The sequence below is a fragment of the Tamandua tetradactyla genome, chromosome 1 (genome assembly GCF_023851605.1).
Source record: "Tamandua tetradactyla isolate mTamTet1 chromosome 1, mTamTet1.pri, whole genome shotgun sequence".
Taxonomy (NCBI): Eukaryota; Metazoa; Chordata; class Mammalia; order Pilosa; family Myrmecophagidae; genus Tamandua; species Tamandua tetradactyla.
In genome coordinates, this window is record NC_135327.1 from 207,848,346 (window position 1) to 207,875,224 (window position 26,879).

General features: G+C 36.0%; 1 protein-coding gene and 2 pseudogenes across 2 annotated transcripts in view; 2 read left to right on the plus strand and 1 right to left on the minus strand.

Moving 5' to 3' along the window:
• The window catches only part of GTPBP4 (GTP binding protein 4), a 36,821-nt gene extending 22,017 nt beyond the window's left edge, over positions 1–14,804 (plus strand). For both annotated transcript variants that reach the window (XM_077151738.1, XM_077151742.1), the window contains 8 exons: positions 1,358–1,468; positions 4,400–4,477; positions 4,913–4,964; positions 5,475–5,575; positions 9,044–9,241; positions 10,809–10,874; positions 12,974–13,117; positions 14,463–14,804. In XM_077151738.1, coding sequence (XP_077007853.1) covers positions 1,358–1,468; positions 4,400–4,477; positions 4,913–4,964; positions 5,475–5,575; positions 9,044–9,241; positions 10,809–10,874; positions 12,974–13,117; positions 14,463–14,615 — 903 coding nt within the window. In that variant the 3' untranslated portion in view covers positions 14,616–14,804. The remainder of the gene's footprint in view (positions 1–1,357; positions 1,469–4,399; positions 4,478–4,912; positions 4,965–5,474; positions 5,576–9,043; positions 9,242–10,808; positions 10,875–12,973; positions 13,118–14,462) is intronic.
• LOC143675679 (E3 ubiquitin-protein ligase RING2 pseudogene) lies at positions 98–1,025 on the minus strand (annotated as a pseudogene).
• A 3,179-nt stretch (positions 14,805–17,983) lies between the features above and the next one.
• On the plus strand, positions 17,984–26,509 carry LOC143682554 (septin-11 pseudogene; annotated as a pseudogene).
• Positions 26,510–26,879: the final 370 nt, after the last annotated feature.

Consider the following 26,879-nt stretch of genomic DNA (forward strand, 5'->3'; position numbering starts at 1 on the left):
ATTAAGGAAATAGGCTATAAAAAAGTTCCTTCTCAGAATTGGTTTTAGGAAATGCTTATTTGTGCTCCTTTGTGGGTACATAATTTTTAATTTTTTCTCACCAGTATTTCTCACTGACCAATTCCAAAGAAAAAACCATTTAATACAGTGAACTGGCCATTGGCTGTTGCCATGTATATAGTATACTGCTTCTCACTGGTGGTATCAAGATTCATCTGATTTGATTCTCCTTTGCTCTAAAGTTCTTCTAAAGTTAACTTCACAGCCAGATATTTGGATAAGTGATCAATGTTGGCATTGCCTGAGTCTTTATGTACCTTGTCTGTATACTGTCATCTTTTTCCATAAGGGTGGGATGAGGCCTGAATACTAATTCAGTTTCATTAGTACCATCCATTACTGGATCAGTTGACACTGTTTTATTGTTATTATCAAGTTCAAGCCCAGAATCATCAGAAATTTTGGTCCGTTTGTTACTAGGTCCTACTTCCTGATTGTTGTGTGTGGATGCATTACTGCAGTGAGAACTACCATTTTCAATCTGTTTCTTGCCTCGCTGTAGTCTATTCATGGCCTGTATCTTCAGTCCTAACTCAGTGCTGTGATTAAGTGCTTGTTGGTTATTGTGCTTGTTGATACTGGCTAATACTCTTTCCTGATAAGCTTCATAGTCATCATGTCTTGTATAAATTTTGCTGATGAATGCATCAAAGTTTGGGTCTGGCCTTAGTGATCTTTTTGAAACCAACTTTTTCTGACAGATATGACATTCTTTGTTGCCACTTCTGAGGGCTGTGATAATGCAATCTGCACAAAAACGATGTAAACACTCCTTTGTAGTCATGGTGTTCTTTAACATATCCAAACAATTTGGGCACATTTATTCACTATGTAGACTTGGCAGTGAAACCACAATTTCCAGGCCATCTGTTACTGCCTTCTAAGGTGTTCACTGCAATTCATAAACTGAGTTCCCATGTTTTGCTTCATGGCTGAGTGCCATTTGTCTGCACAGCCTGAGACATTGTGGCTCCTGCCCCAGCCCAGGCTCCACTGGCCCACTGGCCGTGGCTGAAGTGAGATTCTAGTATAAGCTGCTGTGCCTGTGCTGTACAGTGTTTACGTTAGCTTTTGATGGACCCTTGTGGTGGTGACCTGAGAATTTAGTTACCATATGTTGTTACTAAGAGAAAATGCATACTAAGTTGCAAAAGCGCAGACCCACAAACAAACCTTTGGAACATAATCTGTTGGTTAGTAAGGGATTCTGTTTTTTTATTGCTTTCCCTGTAAAGTTTGACTGGAGGCTGTTGTACTGTCTTTTTGACTTTGTATCTTGTTTTAAATATTCTGTTAGGCTTGTGATAGGCTTTTGGCTCATCGAGTTGAAACCAAAATGAAAGGAAATAAGGTGAATGCGGTGCTGAACAGATTGCATTTAGCCCTACCAAACAAAAGAGATGATAAGGTAAGATTACCTTTTTAGAGAACCTTTGAAATAATTATTTATTTCTGATAAAAAGTCAGTACAGGGCAATGAACTGGTGGCTCAGTGGCAGAATTCTTGCCCTTGGCCTGCAAAAAAACAGTCAGTATATATACTGTCCTCATACCTTTTTCTAAGAATTTTAGGTCAAAAAAAGAATTTCATAAGTAGTCTTCGGTTTTTCTTTCATAATAAAAATAATGCATGTATATGATAAAGAATTGAAAACTTAAAGTGCCAAGTGAGTAAAAACCTTCTCATTCTCCTTGGGACCATTACTGTTAACTTTTTTTTGTTTATCCTTCCAGAAATTTTCTTGGTGTATAATAAGCATACTTAAAAAATATTTTAAGCACAAACAGATATGTGTTCCATTCTCTTACACTTTGCATTTTAGCTTTAAGAATTTATCATGTACATGTTTCCATATTAGCACATGAAGCTCTGACTCCATTTCCACTTGTATATTTAGGTATTACCATTACGTACTGCTAGATAGTTAAATTATTTCTCATTTCTTCTTATTACAAGTAGGGCTAGAGTACACATCTTTATTCATATGTCTTTGTGTTTTATTGCAGATACATATGTAGGGTAAATTTCAAGGATTGGTATAGAAGAGTGATAAGATAGCTACTGTCCTCCAAAAGTGCCTTTCTAATTTAATTACTCGACTAACAATTTGAGAGTGTATGTTTCCCTAATCTTCTACAGTGTCATATATTAACTTGAGCCAATCTTTTATTGCTGTGATTTTTTTTTCTTCTCTTTCTGGTTTATTTTGTCTCACCAAATGTCCCACATGTTCATTCACATTGCTGCATGTCTCATGACTTTGTTCCTTTTTGTAGCAGCACAACCTTCGTTCATAAGTATACACCATCGTTCTCCAATCTACTTCTCCATCAGTGCATCCTTCAGCCACCTGCATTCATTGGGCATCATGTAAAGGACCCAAAGTCCACAGTCCATCAGCATTCTCAATTTTAGATAATTTCATTGTCCCCAAGAGAAAGAAAACCAATAAACACACCCTTGCCAAGTAGGAAATCTAAACCTCCTCCTTAACTCTTGTCCCTCACCCAATTATTTACCTCTGCTGTTGCTGTGGTTTCCTTTTGAACATAGCTCATAGTGTGCATAGCAGTTTTCCCCCTGTACCCTGGACTTAAACACTCTCTGTACAAGAATCATATCTTTGAAGTAGTTCTTACAAGAAGTAATTCATATTTCTACTATTAATTAGTGGGACACATAGGCTATACAACCCCTTTAAATCTTGTTCATCTTCAATATGGTAATGTTACTTACAGACCCACTAGAGAACCACCTTCATTCCTATCTCTTCCCTTGGAGTTCAACCTCATTAGCTCATGGTTCACCCATCTCTGCTTCTTTGTATCTCTAAATGCCCTGAAATATAAGCCTCTGATTAAAAGTGGTATCATACAGTATCTACCCTTTTGTGTCTGGCTAATATCAGTCAGCATTATGTCCTCGAGTCTCATCCATCTTGCCAGGTGCTTCAGGATGCCATTTTGTCTTACTGCTGCATAATATTCCACTGTATGTATATACCACATTTTGTTGATCTCCTCATCTGTTGATGGGCATTTGGTTTGTTTCCATCTTTTGGCAATTGTGAATAATGCTGCTATGAACATCAGTGTGCAAATGTCTGTTTGTGTCGTTGCTTTCAGCTGTTCTGGGTATATACCAAGTAGTACTATTGCTGGGTCATAAACATTCTTCCATTGTGGCTGCACCGTTATAGATTCCTACCAGGAGTGCATAAGTGTCCCAGTTTCTCCGTATCTTCTCCAACATTTATAGTTACCTGTTTGTTTAATAGCAGCCATTCTTAAAGGTGTGAGATGGTATCTCATTGTAGTCTCGATATGCATTTCCCTTATAGCCAATGAAAATGAGCATCTCTTCTTGTGCTTTTTTAAAATTTTTTTTATTAATTTTTAAATTTTTTAAAAATATATGACAAGAATTCTTAACATTTTTGATCATTCCATTCTACATATATAATCAGTAATTCACAATATCATCACATAGTTGCATATTCATCATCATGATCTTCATGTGCTTTTGAGCCATCGTATTTGCTCTTCGGAAAAATGCCTATTCGTATCTTTAGCCCTATTGCTATGATGTTTTGTCAACTGTTTATTGTTATAATTCTTTAATGATTTGTGCAGTTGAACATTTTGTATGTGTTTGTAGACCTTTTATTTCTTTAGGTTGTTTAACTTTTACTTCTCATTTGTAATTTATGTATTAAATATGTCAGATCCATATCATATGTACCATGCTTTTTTTTTCTTGTCACTTGCCTTTTCATTTCTGATATCTTTTTGTTACCACAAAGAAATTAACATTTTTAGACTATTAACATATATTAATATTTCCTTTATGGCTGTTGGGTTTTTTTATCATGTATATTCCAAGAATATAGGAATCTTTTCTCTGCCTTGAATTTGTTATCAGGAGACAGGTAGAAGTGGTTAATCAGCTCTCTTTTCAAATGGCTAGCCATTTATGTCAGAACAAATTATTGAATAATTGATCTTCCTATTAAATTCTCATAGGTGAATTTATATCCACATTTCTCTCTTCCATTGATCTGATGTTGTTTTTTCTGTATTGCTTTTCTTTTTCACAATATTTCTAGATCATCTTGATTTTTCTAAATAAACTTGAATCTGCTTGTGAAGTCTTTCTCACCTCCTTGCCCAAATTGCCTTGCAACCCGTTCCTCTCCCCACAAAATAATATGTTGGTATTTTAATTGGTCTGGTAAATTTATTACTCTGGAAAAAGGAAAATTTGCTTCTTCTATTTTTTAATTTTTTTTCTCATTGAACAAGGTGTTTCAAATAAATATTTCTGATAATATATTCTCAGGAAAGACCCCCTTTCATCCCAGAAGGAGTAGTGGCCCGTAAGAAGAAAATGGAAACTGAGGAGCCAAAAAAGAGACGGGTAGGTTACTTTAAATAAACTCTCAGCTTTATTCATTTATGTAGAGGGAGGTACCACTGTGTAGACTATTAAGTGCCACTGGTAATGGAGAATTAGAACCATTAAACACACATTGAGAGCTTCCTAGATGCCTGGCCCTTTTAGGTCTTGGGAACATAGTATTAAAAGCGTAACAAGTCCCTGGTCTTGTGGAGCTTGCATTTTAGTTGATGGAAGATGGCAGCTGGCAAAATTACGTGAGTAAAATACATAGCATGTCAGATGGAAAAAACAAAGCAACAGCTTTATTACCAGAGATAGGAATTGAACCCACCAAAAGTTGGAAAGGATTGGATTAGAGGAGAAAAGATTATTTCATAGTGACAAGAAGAGTGCATAGCATTTCTGAACCTGTAAGGCATAATAAAACTGATGATAATTTGTCTTTCATTGCAGGAACGAGATATTGAACTGGAAATGGGAGATGATTACATTTTAGATCTTCAGAGTAAGTGCTATACAAAGCAGATTGCTTTATATACAAGGCAATTGCCTATAAAGTATTTCAAAAAGTATTTAATGAAAGTGTTCCAGCATATTTGTTAATTTTTAATTTATTAAAGAGTGAAGTTCATACTGAGGGCTTCCTGAGGTTTCTTTCCAGATATTTTTCTGAGGGGATAAGTATTGTAGCTTTCACAGCACAGAAAGGTTGAAACAAGTTGAAATTCTTAATCTGTCCTTGAAGCGTTTTAGTATCCTTTAGGTGTATCTTGTTTTTACTTTTTACTTATTGTTTTTACTGTTTGGGCTACTTGAGGTTCTGTTATACTTTAGAAAATGTTTGGAGTAATTCTTTTATTAAGCATATTTTTTTCCTTATGTAGTGTTGAATATAAACATGCTATTTTACGGAGCAATATGATTTAGCCTAACTTATATAGCTCACTTTGGGCACATAATAGTTCAAGATATTATTAACTATTATAAGGTTAACTTTTCTTTATTTAATCTTTAGAGTACTGGAATTTAATGGATTCATCTGAAAAATATGATAAGATACCAGAGATCTGGGAAGGCCATAATATAGCTGATTATATTGATCCTGATATCATGAAGGTCAGTGTCACTTTATATCATGTGATTTCCCTCCCCCCTTTTTTCTCTTTTTTTCCCCCTCAAAAAATGTGACAGCTTAGAAGATAAAAGCACAGTCTTGGCACCCCCGTGTCTGTTCCCTTTATTTTGCTACACCTACCCCGAAACCTCCCAGTCCTTGATCACTCTGCCCCCTCTCCTCTGAGCATTACTGGAGAAAATCAGGTAACACTTAAGACCAAGGACATTACAAAGGAGTTTTTCACGTTTTACCTTGCTTACTCTGATTCTTTGATTTGTGGGTATCGCAGACTTTTTTTGCTTCTTCTCAGACCTCCTACCCTTAACACTCAGCAGGTGACCTCATCTTACAAAAAACATTGAGTCCATGGCTGTGAATAATCACCCTATTTTTCTGTGTATTTCCACAGTGATCCTTCTAATCTGATACAGAGGTTTACTCTCTCTGCTGGGCTCATTCCTCTGCTTGTTTATCACAGTATTGGTTCTTGTCTTCTCTAGAATTTCTTCCACCAGTGATGTATCTCTTGTTTGAGCCATTCCTCCCTCTCTTGTTTTACCTTAGTCCGTAAATGTCCACAGGTTTCTTCCGTCTTATTAAGAACGCAAAACCTGTCCTTAACCCTCCTTCAATTTCTATCCTGTCTTTCTGTCCTCAGTCAAGCTTTTTAAAAACCTCCTAATTCCTATTTTCGACTCCTTAATTTATATTTTCAGCCTCATTATCTCTACAAGTTTATTTTAGTTTTCTGGAGTCTAAGACAAATACCATTCAATTAGTTGGCTTCAACAACGGGAATGTATTGGCTCATGATTTTTAGGCTAGGAGAAGTCCAAAATTAGTGTCATCAAAGTAGTGCTTTCTCACATAAAACAGGTGTGCTGGGGTGGCCACCACTCCTAAGTCCTTCCTTGGCTTTTCTGTCACATGGCAATGTACATGTGACCTCTCCTGGCCCCTCTCTTCTCTTCCAGGTTCCAGTTTCCATTGACTTTCAGCTTCTGGCTGCTCCCTGTGGCGTGTGTGTGCTTGTTCTCTCTCTCTCTCACTCTTTGTGCATCTCTCTGTTTTTCCCTATAAGGCCTTCAGTAATAAGGATTAAGACCCATCCTGATAAACCTAGGGCTCTATCTGAGATTCTACAAAGATTCCATGCACTATGATAACTTTCCAGAAACCTACAACCTCCAGATGGGTTCCTAGGCCAGATAAGTCCTGAAACAGAGGGGCCAGCCTCTCTGGAATATCAGCTAGTTCTATCCCCCTAGCCTATATTATCAACAGCCCTTTCCAACATAAGGGAAAGCTCCAACATCAAGGGCTTTCCAACAGCCCTTTCATTTTTTAACATTAAAAAGTTAAAAGGGGCATTTTCCATATCCCCCTAAAGACTGGGAGAAAGATCAAAGGAGAAGGTGGAATTATAACAGAGAAAATAAGATTTAACAATCGAGTATGACTGCTGAATCATACTGATATTTCTTTTAGTCTCCAGTATCTTGGAGCATCTAGAAGGAAAACCTAAAATGGTGGAAGTAAAACCCATACTAAACTCTGAAGTCTGTTCTAAAACTAATTGTGCAGTATGCTTTGAGATATTTTTTTGTGTGTGTGTGTGTATTATTTTTCACAATAAGAAAAAATTCCGTAAAGACCCATCTTCATTAGCTGAAGTAACTCATCAATAAGTAAACAGGTTTACAAGGGTTTATATCTACAGGGATGGATTAAGTTTAAGAAAATGTTTTTCTAGGGGAACATAGCTCCAAGCCACCACAGACTTCACATCTTTCATTTCAAACTCACTTCTTCTCTAGATATTGATGTGACTGATAGTATCATGGTTTAATTAGATGCCCAAGGAATAAATCTTAATGTTAAGCCTCATTCATTCTCATCTCTTCTTATTTATTCTCCTTCTGAAATACACTTTGTTCTCTGTTAGCTAGTTTTCATTTTCATCTAGACTGCCTTTGCCTTAATTGGTCTTCCTTTCTTAGTCTTTTCCCTCTTTTCAACCTATGTCTGCATTATTAGGCCAAAAAAATCTTATCGTGTTATTCCTCTTTTTAATACTTCAAGTTTGCCTTTTTGATCCAGCTTTTACCATGTAATGTCCAGTTATTTAGTATGGATATAGGGCCTTTTGCGATTTGTCCTAGCTTACCTACTTTTCCATCCTAATTTCCTGTATAGATTTTTCACATAAATAATAATATGACTTTAAGCATACGGTCACATTTCATTTTGTTGAATTCTCGTCTGAGATTTGTCTGGTTATGAAATATGTCCTTTTTTTTTTCAATTAATATATAGTGAGTGAGATTATGTTTTGGGGTTACAGAATATTAGAATGGATAAATGGGGTGTTAAAACTACTTCAGGCAGATTTTTTTTTTAATTGAGTTCCCTACATGTACCATACCAGTCCTTCCAAAGAGTATAATCAGTGGCTCACAATATCATCATATAGTTTTGTGTTCGTCATCATGATCATTTTTGGAACATTTGCATCACTCCAGAAAAAGAAATCCATGCATCCCACAACCTTTGAACTTTCATTGAGCACTGGTATTGCAATCTACCCCAATTTTTTTTTTGACCCTTGTCCCCCTGCTATTCATTTATTGTCCTTATTTTTTAATGCATCTGCCCGAACCCTGGCTAAAGGGAGCATCAGACATAAGGGTTTCATAATCGCACAGTCACATTGGAAAAACTATACAGTTATACAATTGTCTTCAAGAATCAAGGCTACTGGAACACAGTTCAACAGTTTCATGTACTTCCTTCTAGCCAGTCTAATACACCATAAACTAAAAGGGGATATCTATATAATACGTAAGAATAAACTCCAGGATAACCTCTTGACTCTGATATCTCTCAGCTACTGAAACTTTATTTGCTTCTTTCTCTCTTTCCCATTTTGGTCATGAAGGCTTTCTCAGTCCCACGATGCCAGGTCCTAGCTCATACTTGGTAGTCCTGTCCCATGTTGTCAGGGAGATTTACATCCCTGAGAGTCCTGTCCCACGTAGAGAGGAGGGAAGTGAGTTCACCTGCTGAGTTCAAGCTGATTTATACAATTCCTTAAGAATTCCAGGTTCTTTTATATATCTGCTGGTGGCTATAGGAATGAGGAAGGTGATGTCTGGGTGTTTTTTCACCTTAATATCCATAGTAATTACTTTAAAAAGACCTAAGAGAAGTGGCACATAATAATTAGCAATATGGTGTCTGTTTAATATCAAGTAGTCTTCGTTTTCTCCACAGAATCCATTTTCTTTGAAAAGCAGCTCCAGCCCTTAGGATAAGGCCCACTTGTGACTCTGGACTTTATGTAATTGTGTTCCTTGTGTCCTCAAAGGTTTTAAGGGAAAACCAGTTCCCATATAAATGTTACTACACTTATTTATTTGAGTTTTTTTATTGTTAATTTTGTTCAACTCTGACCTTTTTTGTTGAAGAAATTGAAAGAGTTAGAAAAAGAAGAAGACCTAAGAACAGCTGCTGGAGAATATGACAGTGAATCTGAAAGTGAAGATGAGGAAATGGTGGAAATCCGACAGTTGGCAAAGCAAATTAGAGAAAAAAAGAAACTAAAAATTCTGCAGTCCAAAGAAAAGAATACACAGGGACCCAGAATGCCTCGAACTGCTAAAAAGGCAAGTTTTGTATCTTTGGAAAGAGGCATGGCCTGTTTCTTCACATGTTAGATTCCTGGGTAATCATTACTAAATCAAACTTTTCAACCCATATGTGGCTGTAAGATTTTTTTTTTTTTTAATATTTTTATTTAAGAAAACAAACAGTACACCTAGAACCATAAAAAATGGGTATCTTACTGTGCAAACAAAGGTTTTACAGTGATTATTTGGATACTTTATTTAAATATGCCTATGATTAAGCAAACTTAAGATGGCCATGAGATTTTACATATTTTATTTTGTTAGTATATGTTGACTTACAAAATTTATCTTTTCTATTTTGATTAATTATTGTGTCCTTTCTTGGCCTTTCAAGCTTCAAGGCCAGCAATTTTGGATTCAGTCACTTTGCAGTTATACGAATTAAGATTGTAATTTGTGAATTATAGAAGCTTAAAGCCATCAGTTAACCTGTTCTTATTTTTTCATTTCTGTTTGAATTAGGACTGTTATCTTTTGCAAGTTACAGAGATATAATTTTCAAGTTACACAAACCTAATGCAGTCTTAATTCGGACAAGGCAGTTTATTGGCTGATGTGGCAAGAATCACACTTCAGGCACGAATGGATCAAATGATGTCAGGACTTGATCCATTTTTTAGCTCTCTTTGTTAGAGCATCATCTCTTCAGTTCTATAATGTGTCAGGGGCAGGAGGTGGGAGTCTGTCATATCAGACTTAGGGCATATCCTTATCGCTGTGACCAGAGCAGGGTCCCATGACAGCATACCTGAACCATATGGAGCAGGCAGTCGAGAGAAACAGTTTCCCTAAAGAGGAGGATAGTGATGCTGGAAAGTTAAGGAGAGGAAATACCTTGAAATTCTAGTGGAAAAGGAAAGGAAATACCTTGAAATTCTAGAAATCTATCAATGAATATTCATATATTTGAATAGACATTTCATATGATGGCAAATGACTGGTATTGACAGACTTAGAGCTTTTTGTATTCCTCTTAGCAGTATTTAGTGTTTAGAAGGATTCCATGCTCTGGTTTCTGTCAGTGGTAAGGAGTTCTTGACCTTCCTTGGCTGTGACAGCAGAGCTTTAATCTCTGCCCTTGGTTTGGGTCTTTGGACACATTGCTTAACCTCTCAGATTCAGTGATCTTGTCTGTACAGTGAAGACAATAATTATTTAATCCCCAGCGTTGTTGGGAAGAACAGAAAGACATAAACGTAACATCCTAATGTGTTTCACACAATAAAATGCATAGTAAGTGTTCATTTTCTTGTGATTTAACGAATCAGGTTGAGCTGTTCAAAAATTTGAAAGCAATCCTACGTAAAAAATATAGTTTCTTTCAAAAGTGTATTAAAGTGTGGTGTGATGGTGGCTCAGTGGCAAAATTCTCGCCTGCCATTGCCAGAAACCCAGGTTCAATTCATGGAGCCTGCCCGTGTTCCCCCCCAAAGAAAGAAAGAGTATTAAAAATCATTATAAAAGGTATATTTTCCTTTGAATTTTTTTAATATTTCATCAGACTAATTTTTTTTAAAAAGTTACCCTATTGTTTCTTTTTCAGGTTCAGCGGAAAGTTTTGGAGAATGAGATGCGTAATCTTGGTGTTGACATGGATGATAAAGACAATGTAAGTGTGTAGGGATGGTTTCAGATATTTATATAGTTGCATTAACTTTGCAAAGAAGGCCAAGATTTTTGGTATCTGTGGGAATAAAAGTAGATTTGAAAAATATGGGAGAAAAGAAATTAGAACTTTCAACATTTCTATTGAGATTTATTGGCAAGGAGTTTTGACTTGCAGGGACTTGCTTGATACATTCCTTGTTAGCTAGATGAGAATAGTGGCTTAAATCATGTTAGCTGCTTTGTTCTAGTTCCCTATCAGAGACTATTTCAGGACGTTTGTATAAGAGACTCAAGGATCCTGTGCCATTGGTGCAGAAGGATGATATTTTCACGACTCAGTTTTGTTATTGTTCACAATATGTGAAAACTTTTAGGAAAACTTTGGGCATTCACAAGTGCTTAATTAACAAAATCATCTCTGAGATTGAGGGAAGTTTCCCATCCATTAGTTGAATATTCCATTTTCATTAACATTACCATACATGTGAGGTGACCGTGATGCTTTTTTATTTTTCATTTTTGTTAATTTATTTTACACATACACATACACATACACGCACAAGTGCAGCATACATTATCTTCTATTTCCACGTTAATGAAAACTTGGAAAAATACTAAAACAAAAAGGAAAACAAAAAGTCACACAAAAATAAATTAGGTTAGATGTGTATAAGTCATTTTTCTATGCATAGGACTTTTTATTTTTCTGTTTTCTTTCAAAAATATATATTAAGGTCATACTTTGTGCATATTACATCTACCTTTCATATTTAATTGAGTGTAAGCTGTACAGTTTCATTTTCAGCTTTTTGGGTTGCTTACAATTTAAAAACATTTGCTGTCTCTTCCGAGAAGTTAAGGTTGTTTATAAGAAACATGTAAATTTGTAAAATTGGCATCAGGAGGTGCACGAGTGGTTCAGTGGTAACATGTTCGCCTTCCATGCGAGACACCTGGGTTCAATTCCCAGACCATGCATCTAAAATAATAATAATAAATTGGTTGGGGAAAAAATGAATTGGAATAGAATGTTAAACAGAATAAATAGGTAAATTTGTTGTCCTAAACAATTTCTTTACTTGAACCATGACTGATTTTAAGCTTTCTTGTTGACTAAAATCATGATGCTTTAATTAACTTCCAACTAATTATCAAGTAGACATGAGATATTACCCAAGACATAATGATTTAGGCTCTCAGTAGTTCACTGGAGGAATCCAGAAGTCTTCACTACCCCATCATTTCTCTGGGAACCCCAAAATTAGAAGACATCTCAAGTATTAATTAGAATTCTCATTGTTTTACTATTACGAATTATGTCTTTGGTTAAAAGAACTTTTTCCTATTCCAGATTAGTTTCTAAGAATAGATTACTAGAAGTGGAATTACCAGATTCAAAAGATAATTGTATTAAAATCTATTCTAAAAGGGTTAGATAATTTGGGTTTTAATCAGCAACATAGAGTATCTGTTTGCCTGCATCCTTATGTACTTGTATAGCTTCTGATTTTTCATTGTTTAGTAAGTACTGTGCTTAATCACTGCTTACCTCTTTTTGGGGGGTTGGGGGGTGGGAAGTGCATGGTCTGAGAATCAAACCCGGGTACTGTTTACCTTTTGAGATAGTTTATGATTTCTAGTTTATAGATGAGTTAACAGCATTAGTGGGGTTAAGGGATTTACTTAAATCTCCACAGCCAGCAAAAGGTAGAACTGTGACCTGGCCTGTCTGACTACAGAATCTGTCCTCTCAATTACTAATGTGTCATTTCTGTGCTTAATACCAAGGTTGAACCTTCTGTCTGATGCTTATTACTTTGTGTGCATATAGCCTCCAAAATGGAGGCATCAGAGAGAAATAATTCATTATGTCTGAAATATAAACTGTGGTGCTAATCTAAAGTTCTAGGTTATAAGGGGAGCAATTTTGAAATCGACAGCTCTTAAGTAAATTTTTTAAAATGAAGTTAAATCACCTTTGTAAAATTCATGCAGCTTATGTTAACTGAAAAAGAACATTTGACCAGTAAATAATCAGAATTTAATTGTATGTATTTTTAAAATTCTTAGTTTATTTGATTTTATTTTAATGATGCCCAGGCCCACTATGCAATCCAGGCAAGAAGATCTCGGAGTGTTACCAGGAAAAGAAAACGGGAAGACTCTGTTCCACCTTCTTCTATAGCTCGGAATCGTAGTTGCTCTCGAACGCCGCGTGATGTTTCTGGTCTTAGGGATGTCAAGGTTAGTGTCTGTAAAATATAATATAATAATTTTGAAAACCTCTATTATTGGGTGGGCCATGGTGGCTCAGCAGGCAGAGTTCTTGCCTACCATGCTGGAGATCCTGGTTTGATTCCCAGTGCTTGCCCATGCAAAAAAAAATAAATAAATAAACCTCTATTATTACACTAAAGTTCAGGGTAAACACCAGCAGTTATCATTTGGAACAGATGAGAAGGAACAGGCAGAGGTTTAAAAGTTATGCATCCTCCATACCTGGCCATTCTATAGAGAAGTGTGCTTGGGCTAGGGTGCAGTGGCGTGCTCAGCTGGTGAACCATTCCTTAATGCTTTCCTGTTGGGGGCGGGGGTGGGGGTTGGAGGTGAACCAAAGAATAGCTTTATGGAATAGGAATAAATACTGCCAGGCACCAAGTGGTCTGAATTTAGGTTCCAGCAATTTAGGGAAGTGTTAGAATATGGTACCTACCCAGTGTCTGAAGACCTTCAGTTCCAACTAGCCCCTTACTAGGGAAATTTCCTTACTAGGGAAATACCTCAGAATGAGCTATTTGGGAATGGTTTTTTCAAGTTGCTAGCTTTAGTTACTATCATATAATGTAATCATTTATAGAGTCTTTGGGGAAAGAAGGTTTAAATGTACAATTTCTTTTGCTGTAACTTCTTTTCATTTTGAAAAAATGAAAATTCACCTGTAGGAGAAAGTTTACATATAAAGCTGGCAAGCAGCCTTTTTGTTTTTTTTAAAAAGCGACTTTTAGACTGAAAAATGCCCATAATGGAAAGAGCATTTACTGAATTGAAAGTGGGAGGAAGGGCGTTTTCTTGAGTACATATGATATTTTAGGCATTTATACTTACTAGTTAATCTTCATAATAGTCATTATAAGTATTATTATCCCATTGTCTAGAAACTAGTAACTTACCTGAAGTCATGGCCTCATTTTCATCTAGAAATCTGGATTTTAATATTGTTTTCTCACTTGTTAATCAGATGTGATTAGTAAATTTTCATGAGCACCAGTTGCAGTTCCATAATTTGTTTAAGACATCATAAGAACAGATGTACTCTAATCTTCCAGGTCTGAAATTTATCTTTTCCTTATAAGCATAAAATTTGTGCCAGATGTGATTTTTTTTAAGTCTTCATTAGCAGATACTCATTGAGTTCCTATCGCTCTGTGGTGGGTTTGAGGGAAAACAGCAGTGAACAAGACTATTTGGGTCTCTACAGAACTTAGCAGACTAAGGACAGTAGAATGGACTGTTCTGTGATTATACACAACGGACATTGATTTTTCAGTAACTAAAGTGCTTCATGGTTGTCTTTTCCCTCCCTTTTTAGATGATGAAGAAAGCCAAGACCATGATGAAGAATGCTCAGAAGAAGATGAATCGGTTGGGGAAGAAAGGGGAGGCAGATAGACACGTGTTTGATATGAAGCCCAAACACTTACTCTCTGGAAAGAGGAAAGCTGGTAAAAAGGATAGAAGATAAGTGTCCTTTTGAATTGAAATTCGCTGAGCTGATTTTTTTGTTCTTTGTTTTTTTTTTTGTTTGTTTGTTTGATTTGGTTTGATATAGTTTCATAAAGTTGAAGAAATGATCTGTAAACTGAAAAAGGCAATGAAAATAAGTAAGGCACTTGCTGCTTTGCTGGAAATCATGGCTATTTAACTATACAGGTGTGAGAAGTTTTTATTCTTACATATTATTTCAAATATTTTAAGTAGACAGCAGTTTCTGTGTTTAATGGTGTTTTGATTGCTTCAGAGTTGCAGAACTGGAAAGACTTACTGATGTGAAGACACTTCTGATAGAGAAAACCCTTATTTTCTTTGGCCAAGGGGAGCTTTGCTTTACCACACACAAACAGTCCTTTTTTTGTGGAAAATATCCCCACTGTGAACTTGGGGCAAAGGCTACCAGAGGCCGTGCTTTGTAGGCATGGGAGCAAATGGACATTTATAAATATATTAGAAACCAGCGCTTCAAATACTCTCTTAAATTATTTTCCATTCCTTTGTATAATGTATTGTTGTAAAACTGTCTTCAGTTACTTTATCCGAAGTAAACTTTGAGAAAGTACTTTATTTAGTTCATTTTTTGGTTTAATTATGTAATACTATAGACTTGGGCAAATGAAAAGGGAGGAAATAAATGACATTTTTTTATTTCAAAGAAGAAATGCTTTAAATATTTTATTTTTCATTTTGCTAATAGAAAACAGCAATTAAATGGGGTCTTGTCTTGCTTCAGTAGTTCATTGCTAAAAATTACGTGTTCAGGAAAATACAAAACACACCTTCAACCTCAACCCCTGAGAACCTCCTGGGAGCCTGTAGTCAATTTAAATGGGAAAAATTGTGAGATATACTTTAATCCAAAACCCCAAGCTGTTTCTTCGAGTGTACTTATAATAAAGTAAAATATAGCAAACTTGTAAAATAAGTCGTTAAAACATCACTTTTTGACCACATTACAGTTCTTAACTGTTGCTTTGTATGCAGTAATGTGAAACTGTTAGCAAAGTGCTCTTTGTTTACACTTAAATCAATTTTAAAAGTAAACTTGGGTATGACATTCTCTTTTTGGAATATAACTTGAAACTTTTCTGTAGGTGGTTGTGTTAAAAATATCATATAGTACATCTGCCTTATACCATGTGCAAAAATTAATTCAAAATGAACTGAGGACCTAAATGTAAAGTTAAAATCATAAAATGGTTATCTTGGTATTAAGAATGGGCTCTTAAATATGATACCAAAAGCATGAGCAACTAAAGGAAAAAGTAGATAAATTGGACTCATCAAAATTAAAAACTTTTGTTAGCTCAAGGGAAAACTTACCAAATGGGAGAAAATAAAAGTCATACATCTGATAAATGTTTAATGAGCATATAAAGAACTCTTACCTCTCAACAACAGGAAGACAATAATTACTCAATTAAAAATACACAAAGGACTTGAATAGACAGTTCTCCAAAGAAGATATTCAAATGGCCAAAAGCACATAAAAAGATGCTCAGTATCATTAGCCAGTAGGGGAATGCAAATCAAAACCACAATGAAATACGAATTCACACCACTGATACATGCTGCAAGATGGATGAGCCTTGAAAATTTTATGCTGAGTAAAATAAGCCAAAAAGAACAAAAACTGTATGATTCCACTTAACATGGAATTTCTAGAATAAGCAGATTCCCAGAGAAGGTTAGAGGTTGCAGGGTTTAGAAATAGTGGGAATGGGGAGTTATTACTACTTCATAGATAGAGTTTCTGTTTTGGATAATGAAAAAGGTTTTGAAGTGAAAAATGATGGTCGCACAATACTGTAAAAGAAATTAATGCCATTGAAATTGTACACTTAAAAATGTTTAAAGTGGGGCGCTGTGATGGTGGCTCAGCATGTAGAATTCTTGTCATGTTGGAGACCCAAGTTCGTTTCCTGGTGCCTGCCCATGTGAAAAAAAAAAAAAAGACAGTGTTTGAAGTGGCAAATTTTACGTTAAATATGTTAACACAAAGTTGTATTGAAGGTTTGTGACGTAAATTTTCATACATACATATTGAAAAAAAAATTATATATTAAGACATTCTCAAATTCAAGAGAGTTTGATGTTTGAGGAAACATTAACCAGGAAAGTCATCTGCAGGATATGCTTACAACTGTTGAATAAAGTAATGAAGGTCTTTTTAATGTAGATTTGATATCTTGTAAAAAGTCCAAGTGAGAGGTTGGGACCAAGAAGAGAAGAAAAGCAAATATAAAGGTTATTTCATGCTTCCAAAAGGTGATAAAGAAAAATAAAGGCATTATCAATAAGGAGTGAAACATAGAACTCTTGGTCTACAAGTAATACATTATTTAATTTCTTATTTAAGGATGCTGCTTTGAAGGAGGAATGAGCTTGTTTTAGCCATCTCATCATTTAGACTGCAGTAAATTAAGGAGCACATGTATAGGACCTGTATTACTCAAACATAGTGAAGCTCAGTCAATTATAAAACCAGCCTGAGTGGGCCATCGAAGGCATTTTTTAAGTCACCAGGAAGATGTCTTAGTCCTTAGGCTTTTGCCAGAGCAAAATAGATGTGGTGTCTCAGACAATCATTGGATTCTGTCTGCTACTCTTGGTGCCCACAGAACTGGCTGTTGGTTTCTTCAACTGGGAGTAAGTATAAGTATGAAAATTTTGCCATCATGATATAAATTTTTGATTATTCTTGTATAGTGCCTGAAAGTTAAAAATGTACTTCTGATCATTTGTTTTCTTCTATACTTTTATTCCTGTACCCCTGTCTTTTTTCCCTTGCCTTTTATGCCCACATTTCCACAATGTTTCTACCCTTATTCCGTGGTAAACATGTTCCCCTCTACCCTTAACCTCTTTGATAAAAACTTTTAGTGGCAATAACTGTTTTGACAAACACTTCACTATCTTCCCTAGTTATAATTATTTCAGTTTTCTACTTCCTCTAGAGTCATTATTAATCATATTTTCTAAAATAGTCCATTTTTCAGGGCTGTTCATATCCAATAGCTAGGAATATCTGTTCTTCTATAATTTAAAAAAACCTCTACTATTTATGCATGTTTTCCTGAACTATCTGCCGATATGATGCCCCTTTACCTGAATGTGCTTGGAGTGTGTAGTGCTTTTAAAAATACATTTTCTTGGCAGTCGGAGCCAGAGCTATAGCCTCTGGCTGTGGCAGTAGCAAGACCCTCTGTTTCAAAAAGATAAAAGGACATTAGGAACATTACCTGTTTTCATCAATTTCTCTTTGGTTTGTCCAGGAAAAAGGGAAATATGATTCTGGAAGCAAAATCATCTCATTTTGGAAAAAATGAAGAGCTTTGAAACTTGTCCCTATCTGACCATATTGGATTTGACAGTCTCCCTGACCAGCTGGTCAGCAAGTCTCCTTCTCAGGGATTCTATTTCAATATCCTATGTGGTGAGACAGGTATTAGGAAATCAGTGCTAATGGACACTGTCTAACACCAAGTTTGAAAGTGACCCAGCTACTGATAATGAACCAGATGTCCAGTTAAAAGCCAGAAGTTATGAGCTTCAGGAAAATAGCATACAGCTGAAGTTAACCATTGTTGATACCATGGGATTTGGAGACAAATAAAGATGATAGCTATAAGCCAGTAGTGGAGTATGTTGATGCACAGTTTGAGGCCTATCTGCAAGAGAAATTGGAGATCATACGTTCTTTCTTCAACTACAAGGATACAAGGATCTATGACTGTCTCTACGGAAATTCACTGAAATCCCTGAAACTGGTCACCATGAAAAAGCTGGACAGTAAGTTGAACATCATTCTAATAATTGCAAAAGCTGACACCATTGCCAAGAATGAATTACACAAATTAAGGAGTAAGATCATGAGTGAACTAGTCATCAGTGATATCCAGATACACCAGTTCCCCAAAGATGAAGAAACAGTGACAGAGATTAATACAGCAGTGAGTATCTGTTTCCCATTTGCAGTGGTCAGCAGCAAAAAATGGCAAGGGCCAGGCAGTAATTTTGGGGTACGGTGCAGGTTGAGAATGAAAACCATTGTCATTTTGTGAAACTCTGGGAGACACTGATCTGAGTGAACACGGAAGACTTGTGAGAACAGACTTACACTGAACTGTACTGGCACTATAAGTGCAAGGAGGTGGGCTTCAAAGACATGGATCCTGATAGCAAGCCCTTCAGTCTTCAGCAGACAAATGAAAGACAACAGAGTGAATTCTTGGGAAGGCTACAGAGGAAAGAAGAAATGAGACAAATATTACTGTCTGTTCAAAAAGAAATTGAACTCAAAGATACAGAGAAAGAGCTTCACAAGAAGTTTGACCTAAAATGAACACACCAAGTAGAAAAGAAGAAAGTGGAAGACAAGAAGAAGAAGAGTGAGGAGGAGGTGAATAAAATTTCCAGAAGAAAGAAGCAGCTTAATAATAACAGTCCTGTGCCCGGCAATCTGGGACTCAGAAACCAGACAGACAAGGATAAAAAAAAATGCAAGCTTCATATAAAGCCTGGCAAGCTGAGGATGTTCCTGCATTCACCACTTTTTGCAGAAATGCTGTGTCTTTGCCATCTGTGTCCTTTCATTTCATTTGTTTACGCTGCTCTAAATACCAATAACTTATAGTTATTTTACTAAATGTTTTTGGGTAGTGGGAAATAATAGAACAAAGGAATGACAACAAAATTATGTGCAGCTGGTCTTTGTTCCTAGAAAGCAAATGGTTTGTTATGTCTGTTCAGAACAGCAGCAGGAAGCATGACTGTTATTTCTGTGTTGCTTTGGACTGAAGGAAGAAGGGTGAAATGCTGTTTGTATGTCTGATGTGAAAACTTCTCATTGCCTAGGCAGCTTACCTAAAAACCAGGACAGCCATTACAACAACTTGCATTTTCTTGATTATTCATCTAAGTAATTGCAAAATCTCTGAACTTTCCCTGTCTCTTCTCCATACCTACTCCAAATCAAAGTAGATCTGTGTATAGACAGAAATGTGGGCAAGCACTGTATGAGTTTTTTCATTTTAATTAGTAACGTTATTTGGCCTGGGCTTGTGTGTCTGTTCAGACTGTTCCCTCTTAATAATTTAAAACTACATCTGAATCCCTGTCTCTCACATCTTGGCCAATTTGGAGTGGGAAGACTGTCACAAGAAAACTTATGACTATATTCACTTATTCTAGTGTAACCTTGATCCTTTCACAGAGATCCATGCAACGTTCTACAAAGGACAATGGTTTCCTCAGTCTGCTTACTTCCCCTGAGAAAAGTAATCTTTATAAACATGCCTAAAATTTGTTCTCACTAGGTTGGGTAGGGAGGACATAATGATCAATTGCAGGATATCTGTACTACTTCTAATAAAATTTTTAACTAACCAAGAGAAGAAAATTTCCAGAAATGTTTCAAATAGAAAATTTGAAATAAACTTTGTCATGTGTAGCACAAATTTGAGGGGAAAATGGGGAAGAACACAACATAACCTATGAGTCAGAAAAGTAGAAATTCAACTTTACATATGGCTTCTATACTTAATCCTTCAATATTTGGCAATAAAGGAAAGAAGAAATTGATCAGCTAGTTTCTTGAATCCAGTTTTTTTGAAATTTTCCTCACCATTATTATCCTGCCCTCTTTGTCCAAGGCCCATTGAAGCAGTGCCTCAGAGCCTCAGAGTTGAGGGGGAGAACTAACCTGTATACTATGAGGTTAACTACCTGGCATAGAAAAAGGCATATTTATTTAATCTTTCCTGTACCTGTTCCTTCTGATGCTTATCCTCATCTTGATTTTTTTACTCTATTAAAAAGATCCTCCCATCTTTCTAACTCCATAGTCTCCTTTTTCTTACTTGAAAGGATATTTCACATGACCCAATAATTCATGCTTGCAACTTCCCTTTGGCCATCATTAGTCATTAATCAAGTAAATAGGATGGAATCTAACCCAACCACTCACCCCCACACTTTTTTTTTTCAATTAGTAAGTCTTCCATAGATTGCAATGAGGATTTATTTTCTTCTTTTTGTCCTCAGTCACATTCTTTGGAGAAAGAAGAATGGTCTTCCATGAATTTAGACTTAATTAGGCCAAGTAAGGAAGTAGTTATTGAAGCTCAGAGTAAGCTAGCAGTAGTAATACAAAGGCAGGTTTAGGAGTTATTGGACAAGGTGTTATTGTATGTCTGCTTTGTTGAATGATTTTAGTCTGAGGCTAGCTATGGAGCAGCCAAATCTGGGATGCTGATTCTAACCATCAACTGAATACTCACATCATGTTCTTGTTCCCACCACTGCTTGTGTGAGCATTTTTGTGCCATATGACAGAAAACACACTTTTAAATGGTTTCTGCCTCACTAAAACCGTATTAAAATGAGCCTATCAGTGAAAAATATCCAATGCCTTTTTGTTTTTTTAAACATTGGCAGGCACCAGGAATCAAACCCACGTCTCCGGCTTGGCACGTGAGAATTCTACCTGCTGAGCCACCGTGGCCCGTCTCCAGTGACTTTTTTTTTTAAAGTTTAAAATTTTTTTGAAATACTGAAAAACGCCAAACAACTGCAAACATTAGTAACTTTTGATCATTCTGTTCTACATATATAATTGGTAATTCATAATATCATCACATAGTTGCATATTCATCATCATGATCATTTCTTGGAACATTTGCATCTGTTCAGAAAAAGAAATTAAAAGAAAACAGAAAAAAATATATATACCATTACTGCCACCCCTCCCCCTCACTGATCACCAGCATTTCACTTTGTTTATTTTAACATTTCTTCCCCCATTATTCAACTTTATTCCATATGTTTTACTCGTCTATTGATAAGTAAATAAAAGAAACATCAGACACATGGTTTTCACAATCACACCGTCACATCATGAAACCTATATCATGATACAATCATCTTCAAGAAACGTGGCTCCTGGAACATAGCTCCACATTTTCAGGCAGTTCCCTCCAGCCTCTGCATTGTATCTTGACTAACAAGGTGTTACTATTTAATGCATAAGAATAACCTCCAGGATAACTTCTCGACTCTGTTTGGAATCTCTCAGCCATTGACACTTAATTTGTCTCATTTCATTCTTCCCCCTTTTAGCTGAGAAGGTTTTCTCAGTCCCTTGATGTTGAGTCTCAGCTCATTCTAGGGTTTTTCTCAATCCCTTGATGCTGAGTCTCAGCTCATTCCAGGATTTTTGTTCCACATTGCCAGGAAGGTCCACAGTCCTGGGAGTCATGTCCCATATAGACAGGGGGAGGGTGATGAGTTTGCTTGTTGTGTTGGCTGGAGAGAGACCACATCTGAGCAGCAAAAGAGGTTCTCTTGGGGGTGACTCTTAGGCCTAATTTTAAGTAGGCTTGACCTATCCTTTATAGGGTTAAGTTTCATATGAACAAATCCCAAGAGTGGGGGTTCAGCCTGTAGCTTTGATTGTCCTCACTTGCTTGTGAGAATATCAAGAATTTAACTTGAGGAAGTTGAATTTTCCCCATTCTCATCATTCCCTGAAGGGAACTTTGCAAATACTTTTTTATTCACTGTTCAAATCACTCTGGGATTTATCGGGCAATACTCTGGGCAAACCAAGAAAATCCCATGTCCTACTCGAGGTTCCATGTACTTATGGTGTACAGTTAAGCTATCTACGTAAGTTATATTAGGAAATGCACTAGTCAAAATACAAATTTTGTACCAAATAAACATTTTTTGCTTTATTCTCATACATAAGTTAAAATTTTAAAATATTAATTTTAAATTTTTAAAATTTTAAAATATTAATTTTAAATTTTAAAATATTAATTTTAAAATGGTCAATTACCATTTATTTTCAACATCCTGCAGTAATGACATTCCATTGTTCTTCCTCATGCAAAAACATTTTTAAAATTTGTACATTTAGTCACTATCATTATACACTCCAGGCATTCCTAGATTATACCATCTCAGGCTTTATCATCTATCTTTCTTTCTGTTTTCATTTGTGCCCTCAGCCCTCCTCCCTCTATTATTCAGCTTCATTCACTGTTTTTACATAAGTGTATTACAGTTAGGTAGTATTGAGCTGTCCACTTCTGAGTTTTTACATTCAGTCCTGCTGCACAATCTATATCCCTTCAGCTCCAGTTACCCAGTATCTTACCCCATTTCTACCTCCTGATGGTCTCTGTTACCAATGAAATTCTCCAAGTTTATTCACTAATGTCAGTTCATATCAGTGAGACTATACAGTATTTGTCCTTTTGTTTTAGCTAATCTTGCTCAGCATAATGTCCTGAAGGTCTAGCCATATTGTTACATACTTCATAACTTTATTCTGTCTTACGGTTGCATAATATTCCATCGTATATTTATACCACAGTTTGTTTAGTCATTTTTCTGTTCATGGACATTTTGGCTGTTTCCATCTATTTGCAATTGTAAATAAATGCCATAAACATTGGTGTGCAAATGTCTGTTTGTGTCCTTGCCCTCATGTCCTCTGAGTAGATTCCTACAAATGGTATTACTGGGTCATATGACAATTCTTTATTTAGCTTTTTGAGGAACCGCCAAATTGCCTTCCACAGCGGTTGTACAATTTGACATTCCCACCAACAGTGGATAAGTGTGCCTCTTTCTCCACATCCTCTCAAGCATTTGTCATTTTCTGTTTTATTGATAATGGCCATTTTGTTGGTTGTGAGATGATATCTCATTGTGGTTTTGATTTGCATTTCTCTAGTAGCCAGGGAAGTTGAGCATCTCTTCATGTGCCTTTTGGCCATTTGCATTTCCTCTTCTGAGAACTGTCTGTTCAAGTCTTTTGCCCATTTTGCAATTGGGTTGGTTGTATTTTTGTTGCTGAGTTGAACAATCTCTTTATAAATTCTGGATACTAGACCTTTATCTGATATATCATTTCCAAATATTGTTTCCCATTTTGTAGACTTTCTTTTTACTTTCTTGACGAAGTTCTTTAATGTGCAAAAGTGTTTAATTTTGAGGAGTTCCCATTTATTTATTTATTTAAAGCTCTTGCTTTGGGTGTAAGGTCTAGGAAACCGCCTCCTAGTGTAAGATTTATAAGATATTTACCTACATTTTCCTCTGTTTTATGGTTTTAGATCTAATTTTTAGGTCTTTGATCCATTTTGAGTTAATTTTTGTATATGGTGAGATATGGGTCCTCTTTCATTCTTTTGCATATGGATATCCAGTTCTGTAGGCACCATTGATTGAAGAGACTGTTCTGTCCCAAGTGAGTTGGCTTGACTGCCTTATCAAAGATCAGTTGTCCATAAATGAGAGGGTCTATGAACACTCTCTCCTTTTCCATTGGTCAGTATATCTATCTTTCTGCCAGTACCATGCTGTTTGGACCACTGTAACTTCATAATGTTCCTTAAAGTCAGGTAACTGAGATCTCCGACTTCATTTTTTTTTTCTCAGGATACTTTTAGCTGTTCGGGGCACCCTACCATTCCAGATAAATTTGCTTATTGGTTTTGCTATTTCTGAAAAGTAAGTTGTTGGGATTTTAATTGATATTGCATTGAATCTGTAAATCAATTTAGGTAGAATTGACATCTTAACTGTATTTAGTCTTGCAATCCATGAACACGGTATGCCCTTCCATCTATTTAGGTCTTCTGTGATTTCTTTTAACAATATCTTGTAGTTTTCTTTGTATAGGTCTTTTGTCTCTTCAGTTCAATTTCTTCCTAAATATTTTATTCTTTTGGTTGCAATTGTAAATGGAATTCGTTTCTTGATTTCCCCCTCAGATTGTTCATTACTAGTTGTATTAGTTAGGGTTCTCTAGAGAAACAGAATCAACAGGGAATACTTGCAAATATAAAATTTATGAAAGTGTCTCACATGACCGTAGGAACACAGAGTCCAAAATCCACAGGGCAGGCTGCGAAGCCGATGACTCCAATGGATGGCCTGGATGAACTCCACAGGAGAAGCTCACCAGCCAAAGCAGGAATGGAACCTGTCTCCTCTGAGTCCTCCTTAAAAGGCTTCCCATGATTGCTTTTAGCATCACTAATTGCAGAAGACACTCCCCTTTGGCTGATTACAAACGGAATCAGCTGTGGATGTAGCTGACGTGCTCATGACCTAATCCTATGAAATGGCCTCATTGCAACAGACAGGCCAGCGCTTGCCCAATCAGATGAACAGGTACCACAACTTGGCCAAGTTGACACCTGTCCCTAACCATGACACTAGTATATAGAAACACTACAGATTTTTGAGTGTTGATCTTGTAACCTGCCACTTTGCTGTTCTCATTTATTAGCTCTATCAGTTTTGCTGTGGATTTTTTGGGATTTTCGACATATGGTATTATATCATCTGCAGACAGTGAGAGTTTTACTTCTTCCTTTCCAGTTTTGATGCCTCGCAGTTCTTTTTCTTGTCTAATTGCTCTGGTTAGAACTTCCTAAAACAATGTTGAATAACAGTGGTGATAGTGGACATCCTTGTCTTGTTGCTGATCTTAGGGGGAATGTTTTCAGTTTTCCCTCATTGAGGATGATGTTAGCTGTGGGTTTTTCATATGTTCCCTCTATCATTTTGAGGAAGTTCCCTTCTATTCCTATCCTTTGAATTGTTTTCGACAGGAAAGGATATTGAATTTCGTCAGCTGCCTTTTCTGCATCAATCGAGATGATCATGTGGTTTTTCTGCTTTGATTTGTTGATATGGTGTATTACATTCATTGATTTTCTTATGTTGAACCATCCTTGCATACCTGGGATGAATCCTACTTGGTCATGATGTATAATTCTTTTTTTTTTTTTATTAATTAAAAAAAATTAACTAACACAACATTTAGAAATCATTCCATTCTACATATGCAATCAGTAATTCTTAATATCATCACATAGATGTATGATCATCATTTCTTAGTACATATGCATCGATTTAGAAAAAGAAATAGCAAGACAACAGAAAAAGAAATAAAATGATAATATAGAGAAAAAATAAAAATAAAAAATGCAAAAATATATAAGAAAAAAAAACTATAGCTCAGATGCAGCTTCATTCAGTGTTTTAACTTAATTACATTACAATTAGGTAGTATTGTACTATCCTTTTTTTTTCTTTTTAGAAATCATACCATTCTACATATGCAATCAGTAATTCTTAACATCATCACATAGATGCATGATCATCGTTTCTTCGTACATTTGCATTGGTTTAGAAGAACTAGCAATATAACCGAAAAAGATATAGAATGTTAATATAGAGAAAAAAAATAAAAGTAATAATAGTAAGAACAAAACAAAACAAAACAAAAACCTATAGCTCGGATGCAGCTTCATTCAGTGTTTTAACATGATTACTTTACAATTAGGTGTTATTGTGCTGTCCATTTTTGAGTTTTTGTATCTAGTCCTATTGCACAGTCTGTATCCCATCAGCTCCAATTACCCATTATCTTACCCTGTTTCTAACTCCTGCTGAACTCTGTTACCAATGACATATTCCAAGTTTATTCTCGAGTGTCGATTCACATCATTGGGACCATACAGTATTTGTCTTTTAGTTTTTGGCTAGACTCACTCAGCATAATGTTCTCTAGGTCCATCCATGTTATTACATGCTTCATAAGTTTATCCTGCCTTAACGCTGCATAATATTCCATCGTATGTATATACCACAGTTTGTTTAGCCACTCGTCTGTTGATGGACATTTTGGCTGTTTCCATCTCTTTGCAATTGTAAATAACGCTGCTATAAACATTGGTGTGCAAATGTCCGTTTGAGTTTTTACCCTTAATTCCTTTGAGTAGATTCCCAGCAATGGTATTGCTGGGTCATATGGCAATTCTATATTCAGCTTTTTGAGGAACCGCCAAACTGCCTTCCACAGTGGTTGCACCATTTGACATTCCCACCAACAGTGGATAAGTGTGCCTCTTTCACTGCATCCTGTCCAGCACTTGTCATTTTCTGTTTTGTTGATAATGGCCATTCTGGTGGGTGTGAGATGATATCTCATTGTGGTTTTGATTTGCATTTCTCTAATGGCCAGGGACATTGAGCATCTCTTCATGTGCCTTTTGGCCATTTGTATTTCCTCCTCTGAGAGGTGTCTATTCAAGTCTTTTTCCCATTTTGTAATTGGGTTGGCTATCTTTTTGTTGTTGAGTTGAACAATCTCATTATAAATTCTGGATACTAGACCTTTATCTGATATGTCGTTTCCAAATATTGATTC